Source organism: Eleutherodactylus coqui, chromosome 11, assembly GCF_035609145.1.
Source record: "Eleutherodactylus coqui strain aEleCoq1 chromosome 11, aEleCoq1.hap1, whole genome shotgun sequence".
NCBI lineage: Eukaryota > Metazoa > Chordata > Amphibia > Anura > Eleutherodactylidae > Eleutherodactylus > Eleutherodactylus coqui.
The window spans coordinates 26074986-26096137 of record NC_089847.1 but is presented as its reverse complement, the minus strand read 5'-3'; the positions used below and the strand labels follow the sequence as shown (position 1 = coordinate 26096137).

At 47.6% G+C, this 21152-nt stretch overlaps 1 protein-coding gene across 1 annotated transcript in view; it reads right to left on the bottom strand.

The window, feature by feature from the left end:
• Positions 1-2816: 2816 nt before the first annotated feature.
• DYNC1LI2 (dynein cytoplasmic 1 light intermediate chain 2) overlaps positions 2817-21152 on the bottom strand; it is a 31674-nt gene continuing 13338 nt past the window's right edge. The window contains exons 5-13 of the mRNA XM_066583136.1: positions 17834-18003; positions 17410-17503; positions 15021-15156; positions 14232-14343; positions 14082-14141; positions 11740-11781; positions 10160-10277; positions 5842-5961; positions 2817-4193 (exon numbers count right to left, since the gene is read on the bottom strand). Coding sequence (XP_066439233.1) covers positions 4090-4193; positions 5842-5961; positions 10160-10277; positions 11740-11781; positions 14082-14141; positions 14232-14343; positions 15021-15156; positions 17410-17503; positions 17834-18003 — 956 coding nt within the window. The 3' untranslated portion in view covers positions 2817-4089. The remainder of the gene's footprint in view (positions 4194-5841; positions 5962-10159; positions 10278-11739; positions 11782-14081; positions 14142-14231; positions 14344-15020; positions 15157-17409; positions 17504-17833; positions 18004-21152) is intronic.

Genomic DNA, 21152 nt, shown 5'->3' with positions numbered 1-21152 from the left:
GTAAGCATTACTTACCTGTCCGGACGCTGCGGATCTGACCTCCGGCACAGCCGGATCTTCTTTCCTCGGCCCAGCGGATGTGCTCTGCCTGCGCCGTGCACTCCATTTTTTAATTATTTTTTTTTTAACTCCTGCTCTCCCGTGCCGGAGAGCAGGAATTCAGCTGCGGGTGTGCCGCGGGTCCAGACGGCTTCCATAGAAGCCTACGGGAGACCCACACTAAAACGAAGCATGTTGTGGGTGTTTTCCCGGAACACGCAATTTGCGCCTCAAGGGAAAATGATATCCGCAGGTATTTAATTACCTGCGGGTGTGCATTGCATCCCTATGGGGCACGGATCACGCGTGCAGGTGACCCGCTGCGGATCTGTCCCTGTAGACATGAGGCCTTAAGGATAAGACACTTTTTAGGGATTTTACCCATGCGGTGATTTTACTGTCCTATTTTTTTTGCCTTCAGCTACCAAAATTATTTTTGCTGCGTTTTTTCCCCGTGACATATAGGGCGATTTTTTAAAATATATTTTTCATTGACCGGTGGTCTCAGGGATAATCTCATCCGGTCGGGTGCCGAAAAGGGTTGAGCCAACAAAAGGCTTGTCAAGAGCCTCTTAGAGGAGGCATTTGTGTCCCAGGATTTCAGCCACAGGGTCTGAGCTACGGCTACTGGAGCCACCCAGGCACGAGCCAAGAGTCTGGCTGTATTCAGGGAAGCTTTAAGGCCTCCTTCCCACGAACGGATTTCCGCCGCGTAATTCGCGGCGAAAATCCGCTGCGTTGCACGCAGCTATTAGGTTCTATTGAACCTAATAGCTCCATGCTCACGATGCGTAATTCCACCGCGGAATTACGCACCGCGATTTCTCCCGTCCTCACCCGCAGCATGCTCTATTTTCTGCGGGTGAGGACGGGCTGTACGCACTGACGGCTTCCATTGCAGTCAATGGAAGCCGTCCATTCACGCTATCTCCCGCTGTAACCAGCGGGAGATAGCGTGAAAAAACGCTTTCCCGCCCACCGCCGAGCGTCATATGACGCCAAATGACGCGGTCCGGCCGCGTCACGTGACACGGCTGGTGACGCGAGAGCGGTGGGCGGTGACGAGCGGTGACGAGCGGTGACGCGGCGGTGGTGGGCGGGGAAGCGATTTCACGCTATCTCCCGCAGGTAAGTATAGGGGCTCTGGGGGGCGCCGTGACGGGCTTCACAGCGGAATATTACGCTGCGGAGCCCGTCACGCTCGTGGGAAGGAGGCCTATTACAGATAGACCAGGCAGGGAAGTTTATCTGATGCGCAAGATCTGCCCAATTCTTCTGGAGGCGAGCTGGAGAGAATCCCTCGGTCTAGTTGTTTAGGCCATTCAGTAGAAGCCCTACTGACCCAGGTAGAGGCGAAAACCAGCCTGAGTGTCAAACCCATTGCCTCAAAAGAAAGTTTGGGCTGCCAATTCCAATTTCATGTCTCAGACGTTTTGAAGAGGCGAAGCGTCTGCCATACGAATGGTGGTGCGTTTCACCAAATGAGACACTGGGAGAATCAACTAATCGTGAAGACGAGCACTTCGTCACCAAGTCCACTTTAGTGAAGAGCCTGTAGGGAAGGATCCATTTCCAGATCAAGACGTTGTCAAACTCTTCATGAGGAGGGATGACATTTTCAGAACGCTTTGGGCAACTGAAAGAATACTTTGGAGAAAGGGGTCTGATCTGTTACCCGAAAGGCATCCTTCACAGCGACTATCAGGCTATCAATCATAGAGTTTAGTGGCCTTTTGCTCATCCAGATCAGAATCAGAGGGGGTCTCAGACAGTTCGCCCTCTGAGTGACTGTCTCCGGAGAAAGTTTCCAAGTACATCCAATGAAGGGCTGGATGTGATGACGATGTAGGGGGATCTGGATTTCTTTGATTGAGAAGGCCTAGTCCGCTACGGTGAGTCTAGCACAGGAGTCGTCCACTGTAAAAGTCGCCTGTTGGATACATTTTGAAATGGTTGACTGGCAGTACGGGTCCAGCCTGTCTAGAATTGCAATAGGCTCCCTAGTAGGGTCAAAGACCGCCTATGACAGGCAGCATGCCCATTGTGGTTCAGCAGTCAGCGGGGCCTGGGCAGGAGGGGTGCCAACGATATGGATGAGAAATCTGCTTACCGTGTCTCTCTAAGTTACACCAAACTCAAATCCATCTTCCGGGACCCCAGGGTCTGTGCGCCATATCATCATGTAGCACATCCGTGCCTTCCTATACAAGTACGCCATTGTTATTTTAACATAGGACACTAGTACTGAGAGACTGCGCTGATCAGGCGCTAGGACTACACCCTGTATGTATAGGCTGGATTATCGACTGGATGATGCTGCATAGAGTAAAATCCAGTTTATTTGACAATCTGAGCACATGGGACAGTATTTGCAGGCTGGATATAACTCAAACCTTTCTCATACGGTAGCAAAGTGCCAATTAACCCTTTGCAATCCAATTTTGGATTCAGGGTTTCCTAGGGGGCTCTCTCTTTCTGCCATTATACAATGGCGCCATCTGCTGGCCAGAGCCAGTACTGCGGTATGTGACATGCTGGAGAGGCCCCGGACAACAGAGCGGCCAGTAATCTACAGTAAGAATACCCTGCCGGACGTCTTCCGCCATCAGAGCTGTACAGCCTTCAAACAGAAATGTTTGAAGATGTCAGACAGTGGATTGGAAAAGGTTAAAAGACCATAGAAAATAAGCTTCAACATGCAGCGTCCAACAGCAAACCCCCCAGAACGCAACGTGAAGGCTTCTCGTGTTGCATTGAGGCAAGAATATACATACAACTGGTTGTTACCATTTATTGAAACTGCAAGTAATAGGTTTAACGGGCGGTCAACGTAGATGTTAAAATAAATAAATTAATATAAAATTCTTACGGAGGGGGGGGGGGGGGGGGTTGTGTAAGGCAAGACAAGGCGCCGAAAGTGGTTTTGTCTTAAGGAAACCTGCAGCAATGTTTTCCTATAGTGCTTTGAATTACAAACCAGTAAAGCAGGAGCTCCTTGTGCGAGCATTCCCCGTATAACGACCTGCAATAGAACATGCAGAAGTACTTGCCTTGCTCTTCTCTAATGGTTTAAAACATAAAAGTTCATGGCAAAAAAATAAAAATCTAAAAAAGAAAAAAAAACAAAAAAACTTGTGCTGAAACGACTCCACTTCTATATGTTGAGGCCTCTTAACACATCCAGGGGGAAGGTAAACCCAAGAGAACGCGTGATGAGGATCTGGACGTCAGGACAGATAACAGAAGTTTGCTGCTAGAGCAATTGCAAATAATATAATATATATTTTATGTATATAAAAAGTGACTGTTAATACAGTGCATAAATCCTCCAAGCGCCCCCTAGTGGCACATCCTGAACCGCTCTAGGCACTTGGAACTGACCAAACATGCTTTTGTTTGTCCCATGTGATCGCCACCATACCCAAACCCCGAGATCTTTCATGCCGGCAGCAAATTCCTACCCTTAATTCCTTCTGCCGCAGGCTATAAGAAGTAAAAGCGAGGAGATTTCCCAAAACCGTTGGAAAGCCGGATTATTAATGAACCTATCCGCAAAAGCACCCCGCAGAAAAGGAAGGGGTTAAACGTGTAAGAGGTGGGTCGCTCTGCTAGTTGTTCCTAACCGGGCTTACAAAGTTAAAAACTTTCCTTCAGCACAGACAGGAGCACTTTCTTGTTTCAGTCTAAGGTCCAACTTGCAAGATCCCTTCTCCATCCACAGGGCCGGCAACACGTAAATGAGAGGCGGCCGTTTATGGGGCTCTTACCGGATGGACTGCAGCCTGATCTAAGTGCTTATCGGTGCAGAAACAGGAGCGATTCTAGCCGCTTTCTGCACCCGAGGGGTTAACCAGGTAGAATATTTCAAGGCAAGCTTCATGTAGGGGGCACGTAACACTGGAGTCAGGCTAGTGGCACCCGCCTCGTTCCATGACAAAACCTACAGTATCTGCGGTGTCAGAGCAGCCTTTGTATCATTAAGTCCAATATACATTGTTATTATTTGGTCATTTACATAAGTGTTGTGTAATAGTTTGCTTCTGCAGCTCATCAGGCCTCATTCTCCGTAGGGGTAGAATTAGCTAACACAGCGTCCGGCTGGCGGCTCATTCGGTCCAGCTCCTCCTGGACGTTGGTCAGTACGGGCTTCTGTCCTGTATATAATAGAGAGCACACTGTCAGCATAGAGAAAGGGCAGCAAATAATGCAAGTATCACGCCAAATCCCTTGAGTGGGAAGGAGCGCCCGTGGATGACAGCAGGACAGGGCTGATTGAGGAGAGACTCTTCCTCTGTCCAACTCCTAAGATGCTTACATCAAAGAACTCCAATCCCAGCCATTGCAGCAAATGTCAGCACCCGCTGATGCTGGCGTGGGTACAGCTCCTATGCCAATGGCATCCGCTGGACATATGTCCTTATGTGGATGGAACACCACAATTGGGACTTAATAGTCCCTCCATATAGTGGAAGGAGTTCAGCATAAGTTCAAGGCAGTCAATACTTAAAAGTAACCCTCCGGTCCCAGACAAACCAAGATGGCAGCGCTCCTCCTCTGACTACTTGTATTGGTAAAGCATCAGCAGTTTTAAGACATTCCTCACTGCTTGAATTGTCCCTTCTCCACATGAGCAGCGTGAAGGATCTTAAGGCATCCTGTTCACGGGTGATTTTCCACTGTTTTCCGCGGCGATAATCCGGCCGCGGGGAATGCAGTTAACGCTTTCCATAGACTACTATGGAAAGCGCAGCCCCGTTGTCCACGAGCGGAGAATCATAGCAATTCTCCACTTGCGGGATTTACATTGCAGCATGTCGCGATTAGCCGCGGTGAGCCCATCTGTCAGATAGGCTCAGCGTGGAGAGCCGTCAGCTCTTACCTGCTCCCCGGCGGCGGCTCCCACAGGATATTGCTATGCTCATGGACAGGAGGCCTTAGACTACAAATGAGCAGTGTGCATCAGGTAGTCAAAGAGGCAGTGCAGTCAAACTAGGATGTCTGAGACAGGAGGGTCACTTCTGGGAAAGTTAGCAATAATTTGTATGAGCTGCCCTTACAGCTCATACAGAGGTAGTTCAGGTATCCCACAGCCGGAGCAGCAGCTGTATCACTGTATAAGAAAAGGCCCCTTTACACGCAAAGATGTTCGTTCAAAATTTGTTGTAAAGATAGGGAGATTGACAATTTTAACAATTGTTTTGCATAAGCTGCTAATGGGCACTGATGTAACCAAGCCTCCAAGGGCTGTATGCAGAGAACAGCAGGTGGTCTGTTCTCTGCATACAGCTCCTTTGTTCTGCCGCCGGGCTGCAAGCTGAATACAATGTAATCAACTGCTCCTGTGGAGAACACAGCGTGCGGTCCCTGCTATCAGCTCTCCGGACAAATGATCGATTTTATGCTCACCTAAAAATCATTGTTCGGCCGAAAAGTAAAACCGTGGTAGCATTTACGTGCAACGATTATCGCTCAAAAGACATCATTTGAGCGAATTTTAAGTGATAATCATTGCGTGTAAATGGGCCTTACGTACACTCCTCATTCACAAGTCTACTGACAGCTGTAATGCTTTTCAGTCCACTGATGAGAGAACAAGGGTCTCTTGACCTCGGTTCCACCATGTATGGCTGTTTTCGTAACTTTCACAGACTTCAATAGAGACCATGTACATGCTCAAGTGTTGGGTGTGACCACCCCCACTAGTCTGATAGAAGAGGGGTTACAGCTTTCACCTATCATACTTTTAAAAGATGTACTGTGTGGACATGCCCTTTTGAGCCAGGACTGCATTGTTCTGCCTACCTGGTTTCTTGCCAGAGCTTGGAGCAGACCCCGGCCCACCTGGACTGCCGGGAGATCCAGTCTTTTTACTCAACAGACTATTGAAGAAACTGGCCAGGACTCCTTCACTGGCCGCGGCATCTGCATTAAGAACACAATAGGTTGTCAAGTCATCAGTGGTACAATTAATGCCTTACAAGATAGCATTATAGAATGGACTAGACTTTACAAGTGCACTATAGTAGCTCATGTCTCTGAGGTCGCGTTCACCCGAGCGAGTGTGATATCAGTCCAAGAAACTCCGACCAATAATGCACTTCCAAAGCTGTGATTTTTGCTGTGTGCGCGATGCTTGCTGCGAGAAAAACGCATTACTGCACACGCATGTGAGAATAGCATGTTGTTCCAATAGTGAGAAGTGAACGCAGGGCTAATTTATTTTGCTGCCATAGGGAATAATGGGCGATTCTAGAACAGAGTCGCCCAAAAATGGAACATGCTGGTTTTTTTCTGTGGTCCTGAGAATAAACAAAATTTAAATATCTTTTCATGCCCGATTTTAGTCGGATATCGTGTGTGAGAATCGCTGTTGTGAATGCAACCTGAGGGTTCATCCACAGAAATGCAGATACAATTAAAAAAACGTAATTCTGCCATAAATATACCCGGCCTTTCTGCAGGATGATGAGCGTTCTGTGGACTCCTATGCTGATTTTTTCCACTACATGTGAAGGGGCTTTTGTAAAGCCCATGCACTTAAACTCTACTGTAGGTGGTGCATGTGAACACGGCCTTAGATTACCCATCCATATTACAGGGTTATCACTCTGGACTGCGGCAGAGGACTGATTTTCTTTCTACGGACACCAGCTCCCTATGGAGCCAGAATGCGTTGGCAGGTTTTAAGTAGTCAGCAATTCATGTTCCATTAGATCAGCCCCCATAGCAGCCCCTCTATAATAACTCATCCCATCTTTCTGATGATTGCCTCCTGGTATCTACAATCGCTCATAGGCCCTTCACATCTGCACCATCATTTTAGTTAGAAATGGAAACAGTGATGAAGTGCTGATCCATCGCATAACATACCAGCAGCGACTGACAGACTGTTGGGTACGGCCACTACGTTAGACAGGGAATGTGAAGTCCGGAGGAGTACTTTTTAAACATACCCACCTTCCCATTCTGTGTCACCCCTGGAAGTCGGCACTCAGTTTGTCAGCGTGACTCTTCACCTAGCGAGCGTGCAGACATACTGACTGAATAGGAGAGTCATGCTGAGAAACCCCGATCCGATATTGTGCTTATAGGACATAACAGATTTTCTTTAAAGGGGTTTTCCAGGCAAATACCATTTATGACCTATCCTCAGGATATGCCATCAATTGTTAAAATCAGCAGGACCTGCTACTCAGGATATTCGGCATTCAGCTGATCACCCAGCAGGGTAGACCTTGTCATAGTGGGTGGAGGCTCCTACTGAAATCAGTTAGAGCTGAAACCTATTACATTTCCGGCTGCAGCACCGGGGTTTGGACACGAAAGTGTAATAAGAGGTAGCGCTCCCTTTAATTCCAATGGGAGTGAAGCCCTCTAATAATGCTTCCATCCCCTATGATGACGTCTGCCCCACTGCACTGACCGCAGGCCAGGATACACCAGATCACCTGGGATCCTAATCAGCAGGTACCGGGGAAATGACTATTGATGACCTATTCTGCGGAAGACCCCTTTAGGCTAGCTAAAGGCCCATTTACACCAGCAGATAATCGTTCAAACAACAGTTTGACTGACAGCTTTAACCCCTTGAGTGGCACGCCCGGAAAAGTTCCGTGACGAGCTCCACTGCCCATAGTGATATACCCCGGAAGATTTCGGGGCTATGTATCACTATGGGAGCTGCAGAGCACAATGCCACAAGCTGTGACAGTGTGCTCTGCCTGCACAGTCCCACAGAGAACAAAGCAAGGGCTTTGAAAAACCAGCAGAAGATATTGCCGACATGTCGGCAATGTCCTGCTTTGTTTACAGGTTGCCATAGAGACCATCGGCTTGTCAGAAGCAAGCCGATGGTCTCTGTGGCAGGGAGAGCTGGTTGTTAGCTGTCAGAGGACAGCTAGGTACTAGCTCTTACAGCAGAGATCAGAGAAAACCTCCGATCTCTGCTGTGTTAACCCTTTACATGCTGCAGTCTATGTGACTGCAGCATGTAAAGGGCTGTCACTGCAGCATGTAAAGGGCTGTCACCATCGGACCCCTGGAATGTGATCAGGGGTCCTGATGGGTCCCTGTGGAAGTCCCCTAAAGGGACAAAAAAAAATAAAAAGTTTTTAAAAAAATTAAAAAAAAAAAAAAAGTAAAAAAATTATTAAAAAAATTATAAAAACACTTGTCTCTCTTTACTTTGTAAAAAATCAAAAATACAATCACACATGTGGTATCCATGTGCGTCGTAATGACCCAGAGAAGGAAGTTAATACATTAATTAACCCCTTAATGACATGGCCCCTTTTTTCTTTTTTCCCCATTTCTTTTTTTCCTCCCCCGTTTAAAAAATCACAACTTGTCCCGCAAAAAACAAGCCCTTATATGGCCATGTCAATGGAAAAATGAAAAAGTTATGGCTCTTGAGACGCAACTGCAAAACTAGTTGAAATTCAATGATTAGACCATTTTAGAAAACCTGCCCTGGTGGGCACGACAGGGTGGTAGGAAACCCGCCACTCAAGGGGTTAAGCGATCATTTTGCATCAAGTATTAAGTAGCTACTCAGCTACTTAAGTACCAATTAGGTGTACAAATAAATACAGTTAATAGCCCAATAAAGCCTTCCCTGAATGCAGTTAATAGCCCGAGAGCGCTTATCTGCATTCAGATCCTTTGTTCTCCGTGGGGAAACAATGCTATCCGCACTCCCCGTGAAGAACTGCTGATAAGAGTGAAGGATGCTTTTTGTAGGTTAGCTTGAATTCAACGATCAGCTAACAGTGCCCGAAAAGCGCACATTTACACGCATCAATTATCGCTAAAACGATCGCCGATTAGCGATTTTTTTAGCGATCATTGGCTGGTGTAAATGAGCCTCATCATAGATTTATTACTGTTTACTCACCACAATCCTACTTAGCATTTTAAGCAGTGTAGTGTACACAGAGATTACATTACGTAGCCTCTGACAGAAGTCTCTGAAGTCCTAAGATTGTATTATTCATGGTGGAGGACACTATGTGTAGACAGCAGTAACACATATGTTAACATCAATGCATCTATTATTCACAGGTCCTAAAATTATGCACAAACCCGTAAGAACAGGAATGCATGATTGAGCAAGAGAAAAGAAATATGCTGCAACGTAACAGGAGAGAAGCAGATTTTCTACTGTAAGATGCATTACATACAGCCACTTAAAGGGGTTGTCCCGCGCCGAAACGGGTTTTTTTTTTTTTTAACCCCCCCCCCCCCCCCCGTTCGGCGCGAGACAACCCCGATGCAGGGGTTAAAAAAAACAAACGGAGAGTGCTTACCTGAATCCCGGCGGTCCGGCGTCTTCATACTTACCTGCTGAAGATGGCCACCGGGGTCTGCTCCCTCCGTGGACCGCAGCTCTTCTGTGCGGTCCATTGCCGATTCCAGCCTCCTGATTGGCTGGAATCGGCACGTGACGGGGCGGAGCTACACGGAGCCGGCATTCTGCACGAGTGGCTCCATTGAAGAGAGCAGAAGACCCGGACTGCGCAAGCGCGGCTAATTTGGCCATCAGAGGGCGAAAATTAGTCGGCTCCATGGAGACGAGGACGCCAGCAACGGAGCAGGTAAGTAAAAAACTTTTTATAACTTCTGTATGGCTGATAATTAATGCACAATGTACATTACAAAGTGCATTAATATGGCCATACAGAAGTGTATAGACCCACTTGCTGCCGCGGGACAACCCCTTTAATGATAGTTGAATGTAATGCACCATACAGTAGAATATCCAAGACACCAGCTGCTGCGGTCACCGAATTCTAGGATTCTATGAAATCGCAGCTGTATAGACCATGCCACGATTTTTTATTCTTGCAATGTAGCAGCCTACACAACATCGCTCATGTGAAAGAACCCACTGAAAGGCATGGGCTTCACATACATGCGATTTATAGTGCTGTCACAGCGTGGGAAAAAAAAAAACTGTGATTTTGTGATGTGAAAGTGGCCTAAAAAGGTGAGTGACCGCACGAGTGGCCACCTGTCCACCAGAATTTAGGCATCCCCATTATCAAGATGATCAGAGTGACTCCAAGGAATACATGTCATATGTGTCTAAAAAGGGAAATCCAGAAGAGTACGTGACACTTACTCTTAATATTGGGGTCTGGTTTTTTGACTGCCGCCATGGGTGAGGAGCTGGGCACAGTGGTGGGTCCTGTACGACCTGGAGCGCGAGGGGAACCTGTGGGAGCCCTGGCTGGAGACTCCTGAAAGGCAAGAATTGTGCATGTTAATGGATGTCTTTCCTTGAAGAAAGGAGAAATGCAGAATACAACCCCCAAGCTCTGGATACATAAGAAAATACCAAAATCAGGAGTTAAATCTTTCCAACATTAGAGGATAGTATGCCGTGTGTCCAGGACCAGACACCCCGTACCGTGTGATCATCACACTGCTCAACCCTCAGGCGTTCAACTACTGTAGGCTACACTGGCAGATGGCCACCGATACAGAAGAAGAGGAGAGACACGAGCTGCTCCGTCGCCTGCAGACCCGCTCTATAGTTACCCAATTGTACGGAGACTTGGCGGAGACCGAGTGTATTAAAATAACTAAAGAAAACATTTACTGATGGAGATTATTAAAAATAAGAACTATTCACAATGAAAGATCAAGACGACCAACAAGACTGTGTGTGATACTTCAGCGCAGGTCGCCTGCTTACGTCCGCCATCCTGCGCAGGATTCCAGGTCTCCGCTGTCCGATTACAGGAGACGCTGTGCATGTGACTATTCAGCCAATCACAGCTTTCAGCGGCGATTTTGCCAGGAACCCCTAATGGCTTGTGACCTCCGCAGCTTCTTCTGGGATCAGAGTGGTGGAAACCAGTGGGCCACTTAGAGAGGCATTTCATAATTCTTCATTTTACGCACCATTCCCTAATCCTTCGTCCCAGAAAAACCCCTTTAAGCCACGTGCCAAGTGCAGGTCTGAGAGGAGGCGAATAACTTCTCTAGTTTGTCTACTTTGAATCTGCTCAGCCCCTGCAGTAGATATAAGGGCCATTTTAAGGTACCTTTACATGAAGCAACTAACGTTCAGAGGGCGATTGGTTTGTGCAGTAGTTGTTTGCCGATATGTCGCCCATAAAGGGATCTCCATGCTAATTTGTTTGCAAGTTGTTCAAATATGACTGACTTTACAACAACTTTTGATCAGCCAACAACTATTTTTTTTGGTAAGCTGCAATGAAAGGACTACTGCCTTATCGCTCACCTTTATCCCCATCCAGCCAATCACTGGTCGGCTCCCCTTTCATACAGGCACAGCTGCAGCCCAGCAATTAGTGCCAACGACGTTTAATAGCGCCATTTGCTGGGATGCACCGATGCTTGCAGGTATAGCCTGACATTAGTCGGAAAACCGCAGGCGCTTGCACCCCCACAAGAGACATGAGCGTTCAGATGAGCATTTGTGCCCGGTTGTCAGACTATTAAAAGGCCCTTAAAAAAAAAACAGTAGATCCCTTTTATCTGGAGAGTTGCTTTGAGAAATTGGTAATACCAAAATATTAGAAACCGTAAAAGGGATTTCCGGGGGCCCAAAATCTATGCAAATATATAACCCCATTAATTCACTATCCGTAGTGCTGTCACAGGTACAGGTAAGCAAGCAACCAACCTAACCCCAAGAAGACACAGCTACACAACGCTGGCACAGTAACTCACCGAGGCTCTTGTTGGAGTGGCCGGCTGCTTTGCCAAGTAAGACTGCAAAGAAGATAAATAAATCAGCAGTTTACTAAATTGTTATTAATTCCAATGGAAAAAAAAAAAAAAAAAGCATTCTAGAAAGTCATTTTTAACCTATAAACCGTGTCGTACGAAGAGCAGAACTCATTCTCAACAGCTCTACGCAAATATGGCCTGTGTGAGACACTGTATGCTGCCCATCCATATGTAGTGCAGTGGGCGTACCGTGCCGTGTACAGGGCCCAAACCCACCAGGTGATTCACCTGTTTCCCTCTAGGTCAGACCGAGCCTGAATATAAATGGTTCTGGGACAGCTTTAAAACTAAATGTTGGTATTGATGGACACACCCAGTTATTCATTGTGTAGTGAAACCATAGACATTTACATTCAATGACTGCAAGCAGAGATTATGAAAACTGAAAGGAATTGATACAAAAGTATAATAGGAAGGACTGCATAACCTTTTTATTATAAACTGCATAAAAGCCGTTTACAGAAAGCAGAATACCCCTTTAATTAGGGCTTGATAAGACAGATGGCAGGTAATTAGTACAAAAGCTGTAATGGCATTTATGTGAGCTGTCATTCAGCTTTTCAAGCCAACAGTATTACAGTCTAAGGTCTCTTTTACACGGTGTAGGCGTTTTTTACGTTCGCCCGCAGGCGCCGCAAAAAAAAGCGTGAACGGGCGTACAAATCAGCTGTTTGTGCGCCCATTCAGACGGCCCGACACATATACGCCATGCCCACAATGCCATCGGGCGGGGAGAGGACAGTTTAGCACTGCTAAACTGCCTCCCCCTTTTCAGGGAAGGGGGCGGTACGGGGCAAGACTTAGAGTACTAAGCTCTCACCGCTCGTCAGCAGCCCTCAATGGGAGTGGGCGGGAGCTTATCTCCCATCCCATCCCATTGCAAACAGCCGGCAAGGGGCGGAGAGGAGGAGAGACAGGGGAGGGAGATTAGCAGTCACGCTGCTAAGCTCCCTCCCACCTCCCTTCTCTGGCAGCTGTCATTGGCTCCCATAAGAGTCCATGTAGCGGCCAGGAAAGATAGTTCCAAGACTATGTTTCCTGGCCGGCATAAAAGTGCCTGGGGCTATATTGGCCGGCCAGGTGCTTTTATGTGGTGGCAAAAAAAAACACTTCCCTTTTCCGGCAGCTCCCATAGTCTGTGTGACCGTCTGCCCTTATCCAGCCAGATACGTCCAGACCCATCTTCTCCGTTCAGCGTAAAAGCGGCCGGCTGGAGTGCGCACCCTAGGCGCTATTTTTTCCAGCCAGTCGATTTTACGCCTCAAAAATCGCCCATCTGACCAAATGCATTGGAATCCGATGCTTCAGATGGTCGTGATCTTTGGCCGGCGTTTTATCCCGTAGCTCTCACTGAAGTGATTAGAAGCTATGGAAGCAGTGTAGTGCAGCGCGCTATGCCGTTTCCTATATTTCCCCGAATTACGGAAACCGCGTAGCACATTGTGAAGTGATGTTCCTGTAGCTCTGATTCACTTCAATGAGAGCTACGAAAACAGCGCTGGGCTGAAGCCTTTGGCTGCTTCTAACAGGTGGTTGACACAGTGCCACATTTTTCCTTCTCGGCCATAAGCCAGGATGGGAATATCCCTTTAAAGCCTTACTCACACGAACATATATACGCAGCCATTTACCCGCATAAATACATTGGCCACCTGAATGAATGCATTACATTCATCGCAAGCCATTCGAACCGCTGTCTGTCCGCAATGAACACTGCGGATTGGTGGTGGGTACCCGCGCCGTCGCTACACATTTTTTTAAAAAAAGATCTGTACGGCGCATGTCCGACGGCGGCTCACAGTGTCCATCCACAGTACAGAAATCAAAAGAAAACAGATACGCAGGATCGCCGGCTGGGCACAGGGTCGGATTCTGCTGCGGGCTCCCGTCTGCAGGCGGCCTTATCCTTTTCTACCCCAGCAGATCAACCACCACCAGAGGTTTTCAGCTGTGACCTTCTTCACTATCCCCTTGTAAAACAAATGAAAGCCTATGCCAGCTACTGGCGGTATATGGGCACCTTTGCCATCTTTGGGTAGAGTAAAGTAACAGTAGTTGAGGCGATGCAGTGAAGACACAGCTGACAGTAATAGCTCATTAGTAAGATAAGGCTCATTACTAGAGGACGATGTTGCCCGTCGCAGACTGATTGATGCTTAACCATCATAGCATGTAAGGCCGGAAAGAAACATCAAAGTAAACATATTTGCTAAATTCCTTCAAGGAAAGTGTGATCTAGTTTGTGATCCTACAAAGACATTGTGAGAGAAGCCTCTTCATACCTGCTGCTTCATTAGGAAAACCTGCTCATCTTCCGCCGCCACCTCCTTATCATGGACCAGCTGTTGGGAGAAGAGAAAGTACATTACATTAAGACAGCCGGTTCCTCGTGGTTTTCGGTAGATGGATAAGGAGAGTAGAGGACCTCCTACCTTTCTTACAGGCGGCTTTACTATAAAATCTTCAAAGGCATCTTCAGGTTTGATGCTAGTGAAATTTTCGTGCAAAATTCCTATTTTCTTCTCGTTGTCCCAGCCAGCAGGGCTAATGAAAAACACGCAATATAAAAAGTCTTAGCAGACGAAAGATTGGGATACAGAACCTGCATACAAAGTAAGGCTACCTGTCCACAGCGTTGCGGTTTACACGGCGGATCTCCGCCGCCTGGGAGCAGGAGCCGGCAGACGGATCTCCGCTGTCAGCCTGATCGCAGAGAATCGCTCTCCCCGCCGGCCCCCAAATCTTGAGAGGAGCGGGGAGATACTCGGCTAAGGCACTACTCGCTCGAGTAATGTGCCTTGGCAAGTATACTCGCTCATCTCTAGTAAGGATCTCATCTGCGGTACCGTAGGGCTGAGCACTGGGGACACAAACATACTCAGCAATCTGAGTTATCTCCCATCACGGCTGTTGCAGTCGAGTGTCGGCTGTCAAAGACAGCTCATACCCTCTGTGTATGGAGTGGGCTCGCCTCCTGAGCCCGATGCATACAAAGCATATGCTGCAGACATCTATATACACCCTAACTGCATGGTGTTTGTGCAGTTAGGACGTACAGATACGTATCGGATAGGGGTTACATTTGGTAAGACCTGCTGATGTCTGTGGAGGTCAGATACGAGATTACCAGATGGTAAAGCACGCACGTTGGGTCTGCTAATGATCTGCAGATACATCTCTCTCATTTATGGGCTGCATTAGAAAAACCCCGCAGAACGTACATAAACACCGCATCCTTCTCCACCACCAAGGCAGGCGAGTTGAAGTGGAATCCATAGGTTTTATGGACAATGTACTTGTACAACAGATCCAAGTTCTTCTCTTCTTTCACTGAAGTATAAATTAAGGCAGCTCCGTCTGTCGGCTTCAATTAAGGAGAACAGCGTGCAGCGGATGACAAATCAGATGTATTCAGTGCTTCACTGCAAACTGTATACGGCATCGGGGCAGGGGTGACGAGCGAGGAGTTCCCAGATATAACCAGGGAAGAGTTCACCTGCTCACAATTACAGGTTTATTGCAGAGTCTTGCAGAGAATTTGTCTTTCTCACTCATTTCTTTGCTAATTACAGGGACTATAAAAAAAAAAAGGGGGGAAAAAATCTTCTGCGCTGAATTATGGTCAGACTGTCATTTTAGAGACCCTTAAAGGGTCTCTACACATTTAGGGCTTATATAGACGACCGTATATCGGCTCTGTTTTCACGCCGAGCCAATATACGGTGTCCTTGTCTGCAGGGGAGGATAGAAGAGTCAGGAGCAGGAACTGAGCTCCTGCCCCTTGCCACTATTTGCAATGGGAGGGGGCGTGGCTAAGCGGCAGGACTTAGCTGCGCCCCATCTCGCCCCCTCCTATTGCAAATAACGGCAAGGGGCGGAAGCTCAGTTCCTGCTCCTGGCTCTTCCATCCTCCCCCCCTGCAGACAAGGACACCGTATATCGGCTCGGCGTGAAAACCGAGCCGATATACGGTCGTCTAAATAAGCCCTTATAGAGTGGAATCAGTTTGCAAATACGTTCCAATTTATATCCAGCCGTGATCCCGAGTAACAGGGTGTATTAGGCCGGTCTCACAAAGACAGGACAGATTCTACATGAATTGTTTTCCTGTACTGCGGATGACCGCAAACGCTCCTCGCCAGTCATGTGCAATAAAGATTTTTTTTTAATTATTTGCATTTCCTGCGCCGTCGCTAGGCAATAATGTTGGTACCTGCGTCAATTGACGATGGGCCGCGAGTCGGACGGCATCCATTGACTGGAGCAGTAGGGAGCTCAGTAATCAGATGTTGTACCGGTAGGCGGCAGCTGCTATGAAGCCCACAGTATGATAAAGAACGCAGGTCAGCTCTATAGCAGCACCCGTGCAAACAGCTGATTAGTGAGAGGGAACTGCTGCTCCCCTCCCCGCCTCATCAATCAGCTGTAGGTATAGACGGCTCTCACATCTGCCAGCTACATAGCAGACGGAGAGGGAGAAAGAGCTGTCTGCATGGTGTATACATGACTAGTTGTGCACAAATGTATACCCCATATATCACCATAATGAGACGTGCCATGCAGGGCTCCTGAAAAGTGACAACTAATGGAATCATCACAGCATTGTCACTCAGCTCTTCCAGGATCCTGAATGCCAACTGCAGAGTTATGCAAGCATGTATTGCTATAACTAGTCAAACATGGCATTCAGGGCTCCTAGTAAGCTGGATGACAAGTAATAAGATCACCATTACATCAGCTGTCCCTGGATCCTAAATGGCAGGTCGACCTAGTGGTATATACTTTAGTCCGAGGCAATACTACTGCAATACCTCTCTGCCTGGTCTGGGGGAGTTTTTGTTCCCATTTTCCTCCTCCAAAACCTAGATGCATCTTATCAAGTGAAAAATACGGTATATTATATTACTTAAGCTGGAGTCACACGGGCATATCATTACCGCGTAGTACGTGTGTGCTGTACGCCGGTGTGATAGGTGGCAATTTGGTATTGCTTAATACTCGAGTGCAAAAAAGCACACGGCATGTTCTATTTTGCCATGTACAGACACGTGACAGCGCCCAAAATATAAAACAAGAGGTGGACTGCGCATGACCGTGTAATTGTGCTGGATCGTCGGGTCTGGTAAGTATCACTGCTTTTATTATTTTAAGGGCTCATTCAGACGACCGTATATCGGCTGGGTTTTCACGCCCCTATACAACGTCCCTCTCTGCAGGGGGAGGAGGCTGGAAGAGCCGGGAGCAGTGCTCTGAGCTCCCGCCCCCTCTCAGCTATTTGCAATGGAAAGGAGCAGAGCTAAGCTTCCCAGCATAGCTCCGCCCCATCCCACCCCTCCCATTGCAAATAGTGCCAAGGGGCGGAGAGGGGGCGGGAGCTCAGAGCACTGCTCCCGGCTCTTCCAGCCTCCTCCCCCTGCAGAGAGGGACGCCGTATATCGGCTGGGCGTGAAAACTCAGCCGATATACGGTCGTCTGAATGCGCCCTCAGACTTCTTGTAAACGGGTTGCCTGGCTGCAAGTTTTCAAATTGTGACAACCAGATTAACTAACTTTCTAAATACAGCAGCCGAGCTCGGATGGAGATGACGTGTGAGGTGAGTGAAAGGATACACTGTAGGCAGAACCTCCGGATGTGAGACTGGATGAAGTCGAAGTACTCATCTCTGTAGTCGTGCTCCTTCTCCAGCACGCTCACCGCGTCACACTGCAAAACACAAAACCGTACAGGATGGCAGATTACCCGGAACAAACGCTCTAAGGAGACAGATGCAAAGATCTTCAAGTCCAAGGCGGAGCGTGACGGCTTCCTAAAGGAATGACTTCACGTACAAAATGTAAACATCCCATAATAAATTGAATCACTCGTCCCACATTATGCCAGAGGTATAGCTATAGGGTGGAGAGGTAGCTATCGGACCTGGGCCCCTCCGCCACACTAGATTATACCCCCAGTATTATAAATCGCGCATGGATTTTGGGGACGGAGAGTTTCTGCGTTATGTCACCAGCATCACGAACTCCGAACACAGCTTACCTTAGTGCAAACAACTAGCACAGGAATGCCGAGATTGTGGGTGAGAATATTGTCTCCGAGTGGCAAAATTACATTCTCATCCTCCGTGCCGGAGGACGTGGGACCCCTCCTCTGCGGGGACCCCGAGGACGCGTCTTCTGGTTCTAGGTATTCTTGAAACTCTTTAATGACTGGAAAGAGAATTTACAATGACATTATTACCGACAACAGTCACAGAGGAGCTGTCACACAGGATTGTAATGAAGGGTTACAATCTAAGTCATCTACTGCACTACTTTGTCAGTGTACGCGGTTATTTTTGCATTCTATTCGCAAACATGAAAGATCCGACAGAACAGCAATTCCCGTCCTTCTCATAAAGCGCAGGCCTCTCTATGATGTGCTGCAGCGCCCGTCAAAGGAAGCGATACTTCCTCTTTAAGCAATGCAAATAAGTCTCCCATCACATTTGTGGAATTAGCATGCCTGCACAATGAAGACATTCACAGAGATGCCGTTTGTGCTGGAAACCATCAGCAAGGGACAAAAGGGGATCCAGAACTGCACGGAGCACAAGACGTGTCATTGTGAGGATGGATAGGGCAGGTGTCTCCGCTTTCTGCGCACAGCCGTGTTTATTCAGACATCCTATCACCAGCACTGAGCGCGGCAGCCATCTTGCTCTTCCCCCGGCACTACAGAGGCTGCGTAGACTCCACCAGCAGTGAATTTGAGACAAAGCCAGACCTGCGACGGGAGCGTGAGTCGCTACCGTGTATCAATGCTCCGTCTTATCGTATACAGCACATCCGAGATTTTGAGAAACGTTGAAACACAAAAGTACGTTAGAGAGTTGCAAATTAAAGTAAGTACCTCCAGCGATGCCTCCTGCCCAACCTGGCATCAGGCGTGGTGAGACGCTGCTGGCATGCTGGGCATAGGATCCATGCGCAATACTCACCAGGTATTATATGGCTGCCTTGGCAACATTGCCATCCATGCAGCAGTATTTTCCTGCACGGCTGATATTGGACTGGGTTGGTAATTTTCAGGTACACTTTAACCCCTTGGCGACCCTGGATAAATATGTATGTCCTGGGTGCACAGAGCATGTGTGGAGAGGTACCAGGGGGCTGAGACCGGCTGAAATAAGCTGTCTGATAGCTGGCACACGGATGCAATAGCTACGATCAGCTGTTAATCCTGATCGGCGTTCAGGGGTCTTGGAATGGTCCTTTCCCCTTCGATGAAACCACGAGGTGCCGTATGATTGCCAAGGCAGCCCACAGTCTTTTGAAAACCCCCAGAGCGGCCATGTATTTTTATGCCTATGGCCTGTTGTGCCTGTGGCCTGTTTTAATAGGATGCCTGCAGAAATACCATATACCTCAATACTGAAGTATTGCAGTATGATCTTATAAGCAAGCGAATGATCGGAAGTTCCCTATGGAGACAAAACAAAAGACTAAAGTGGAAAAAAAAAAAAAAAAAAGGATTTTAAGACGCAAAAGGATATTAAAAATTTAAAAAAATCCTTCCCCCATATTTAGGATAAAAAAAAAATCATTTTGGCATCGCTGCATCTGTAAGAGTTCGATTATCAAAGTAACGCATTATTCATCCCGAATGGTGAATGCCTTCAGGAACAAAAAAAAACACGTCAGAAATGCGCTTTTGTGGTCACGCCGTCGTCAAGAAAAAAAGTGTAAGAAAGTGATTACAAAGAAGTTTTTGAAGTGTTTCCACTACATTAAATATGATGATTGAAAATTACAAATCATTCCGTGCAAAAAATACGCAAAAGTTTCGATTTTTTTTAAAGTGGGGAGGAGAAAGCCAAAATCTAAAAGCCCGGATCCTTAAGGGGTTGTTCAAGTAAACTCAACGCAACAGAGGCAGCTACCCAAGGAAGACAAACCAATTATCATTACTGCTGCTAGAGGGAGTCCCCCGACTGTCCCAGACTCATGAATGTCTACACATCCCATCACATAGAAGGAACAATCACCCCCCGGACTGATGCTTGGCGATTGGCCGCTGCGCACAAAGCCTTCGCTACAAGGACAATATTATTGCATCTCCATATCGTAAATGTAGCCAAGAAAAACACTGAGAGGGAACGGATATATTTATAAGTCGCATTCTCGCAGCCTGAAGCCGGCGCTGTAAATAAACAGGGAGGGGGGCGGGGCACTGCGCCATCAGGACGCGATATGAACGAGTTTACTTTGGGAAGACAGCCCAACCGCAGACACGTATTTGTACAATGCAGACATGGGCGACGGCTCCTGAAACACCAATATTTGCAGATCACTTCTTGCCTGTCTTAATAATGTCACAAATGTGTCACCTGGAGACGTACAAGTGCGGGAGGGAAAGACACCTAATCATCTCCCGCAGGCATATTCTGCCTAATTAGGGCTTATTCACACAGGAGGTTCCTCCCGGCAGCTGAAGACGGGCGCATAGAGGTCTACAGACATCCGTGTGTCCATCTTCAGCTACCAGAGAAGTTGTCAAGAAATGAAAACAGCCAAAAGTGCTGCAGCCCCTCATTACAGCGATCAGCGGAGGGCTCAGCGGCCAGATCCCCGCCGATCAAAAGTTTTTAATGTGTCGGTCTGACCTGTCAAAAAAGTTTATAAAAAGTGCAGCTTCTCTTTAATAAAATGTTATATAAATGTTCCAATCTCCTTCCTGTTATCCGGCCTCCTAAAACAATCCAAATTAAAAAAAAAAAAAAAAAAAAAATGTGATGATAGAATGATAGAAACTACAGCTGACCCGGCAAGAAACGAGCCGCGCCGCCCCACAAGCATATTATGTTTAAAGGGGTTGTCCCGCGCCGAAACGGGTTTTTTTTTTTTTTCAATAACCCCCCCCTCCCGTTCGGCGCGAGACAACCCCGATGCAGGGGTTAAAAAAGAAAACCGGAGAGTGCTTACCTGAATCCCCGCGCTCCGGTGACTTCTTACTTACCTGGTGAAGATGGCCGCCGGGATCTTCACCCTCGGTGGACCGCAGGGCTTCTGTGCGGTCCATTGCCGATTCCAGCCTCCTGATTGGCTGGAATCGGCACGTGACGGGGCGGAGCTACAAGGAGCCGCTCTCCGGCACGAGCGGCCCCATTCAGAAAAGAAGACGACCGGACTGCGCAAGCGCGTCTAGTCCGGCGATTAGACGCTGAAAATTAGACGGCACCATGGAGACGAGGATGCCAGCAACGGAACAGGTAAGTGAATAACTTCTGTATGGCTCATATTTAATGCACAATGTACATTACAAAGTGCATTAATATGGCCATACAGAAGTGTATAGACCCACTTGCTTTCGCGGGACA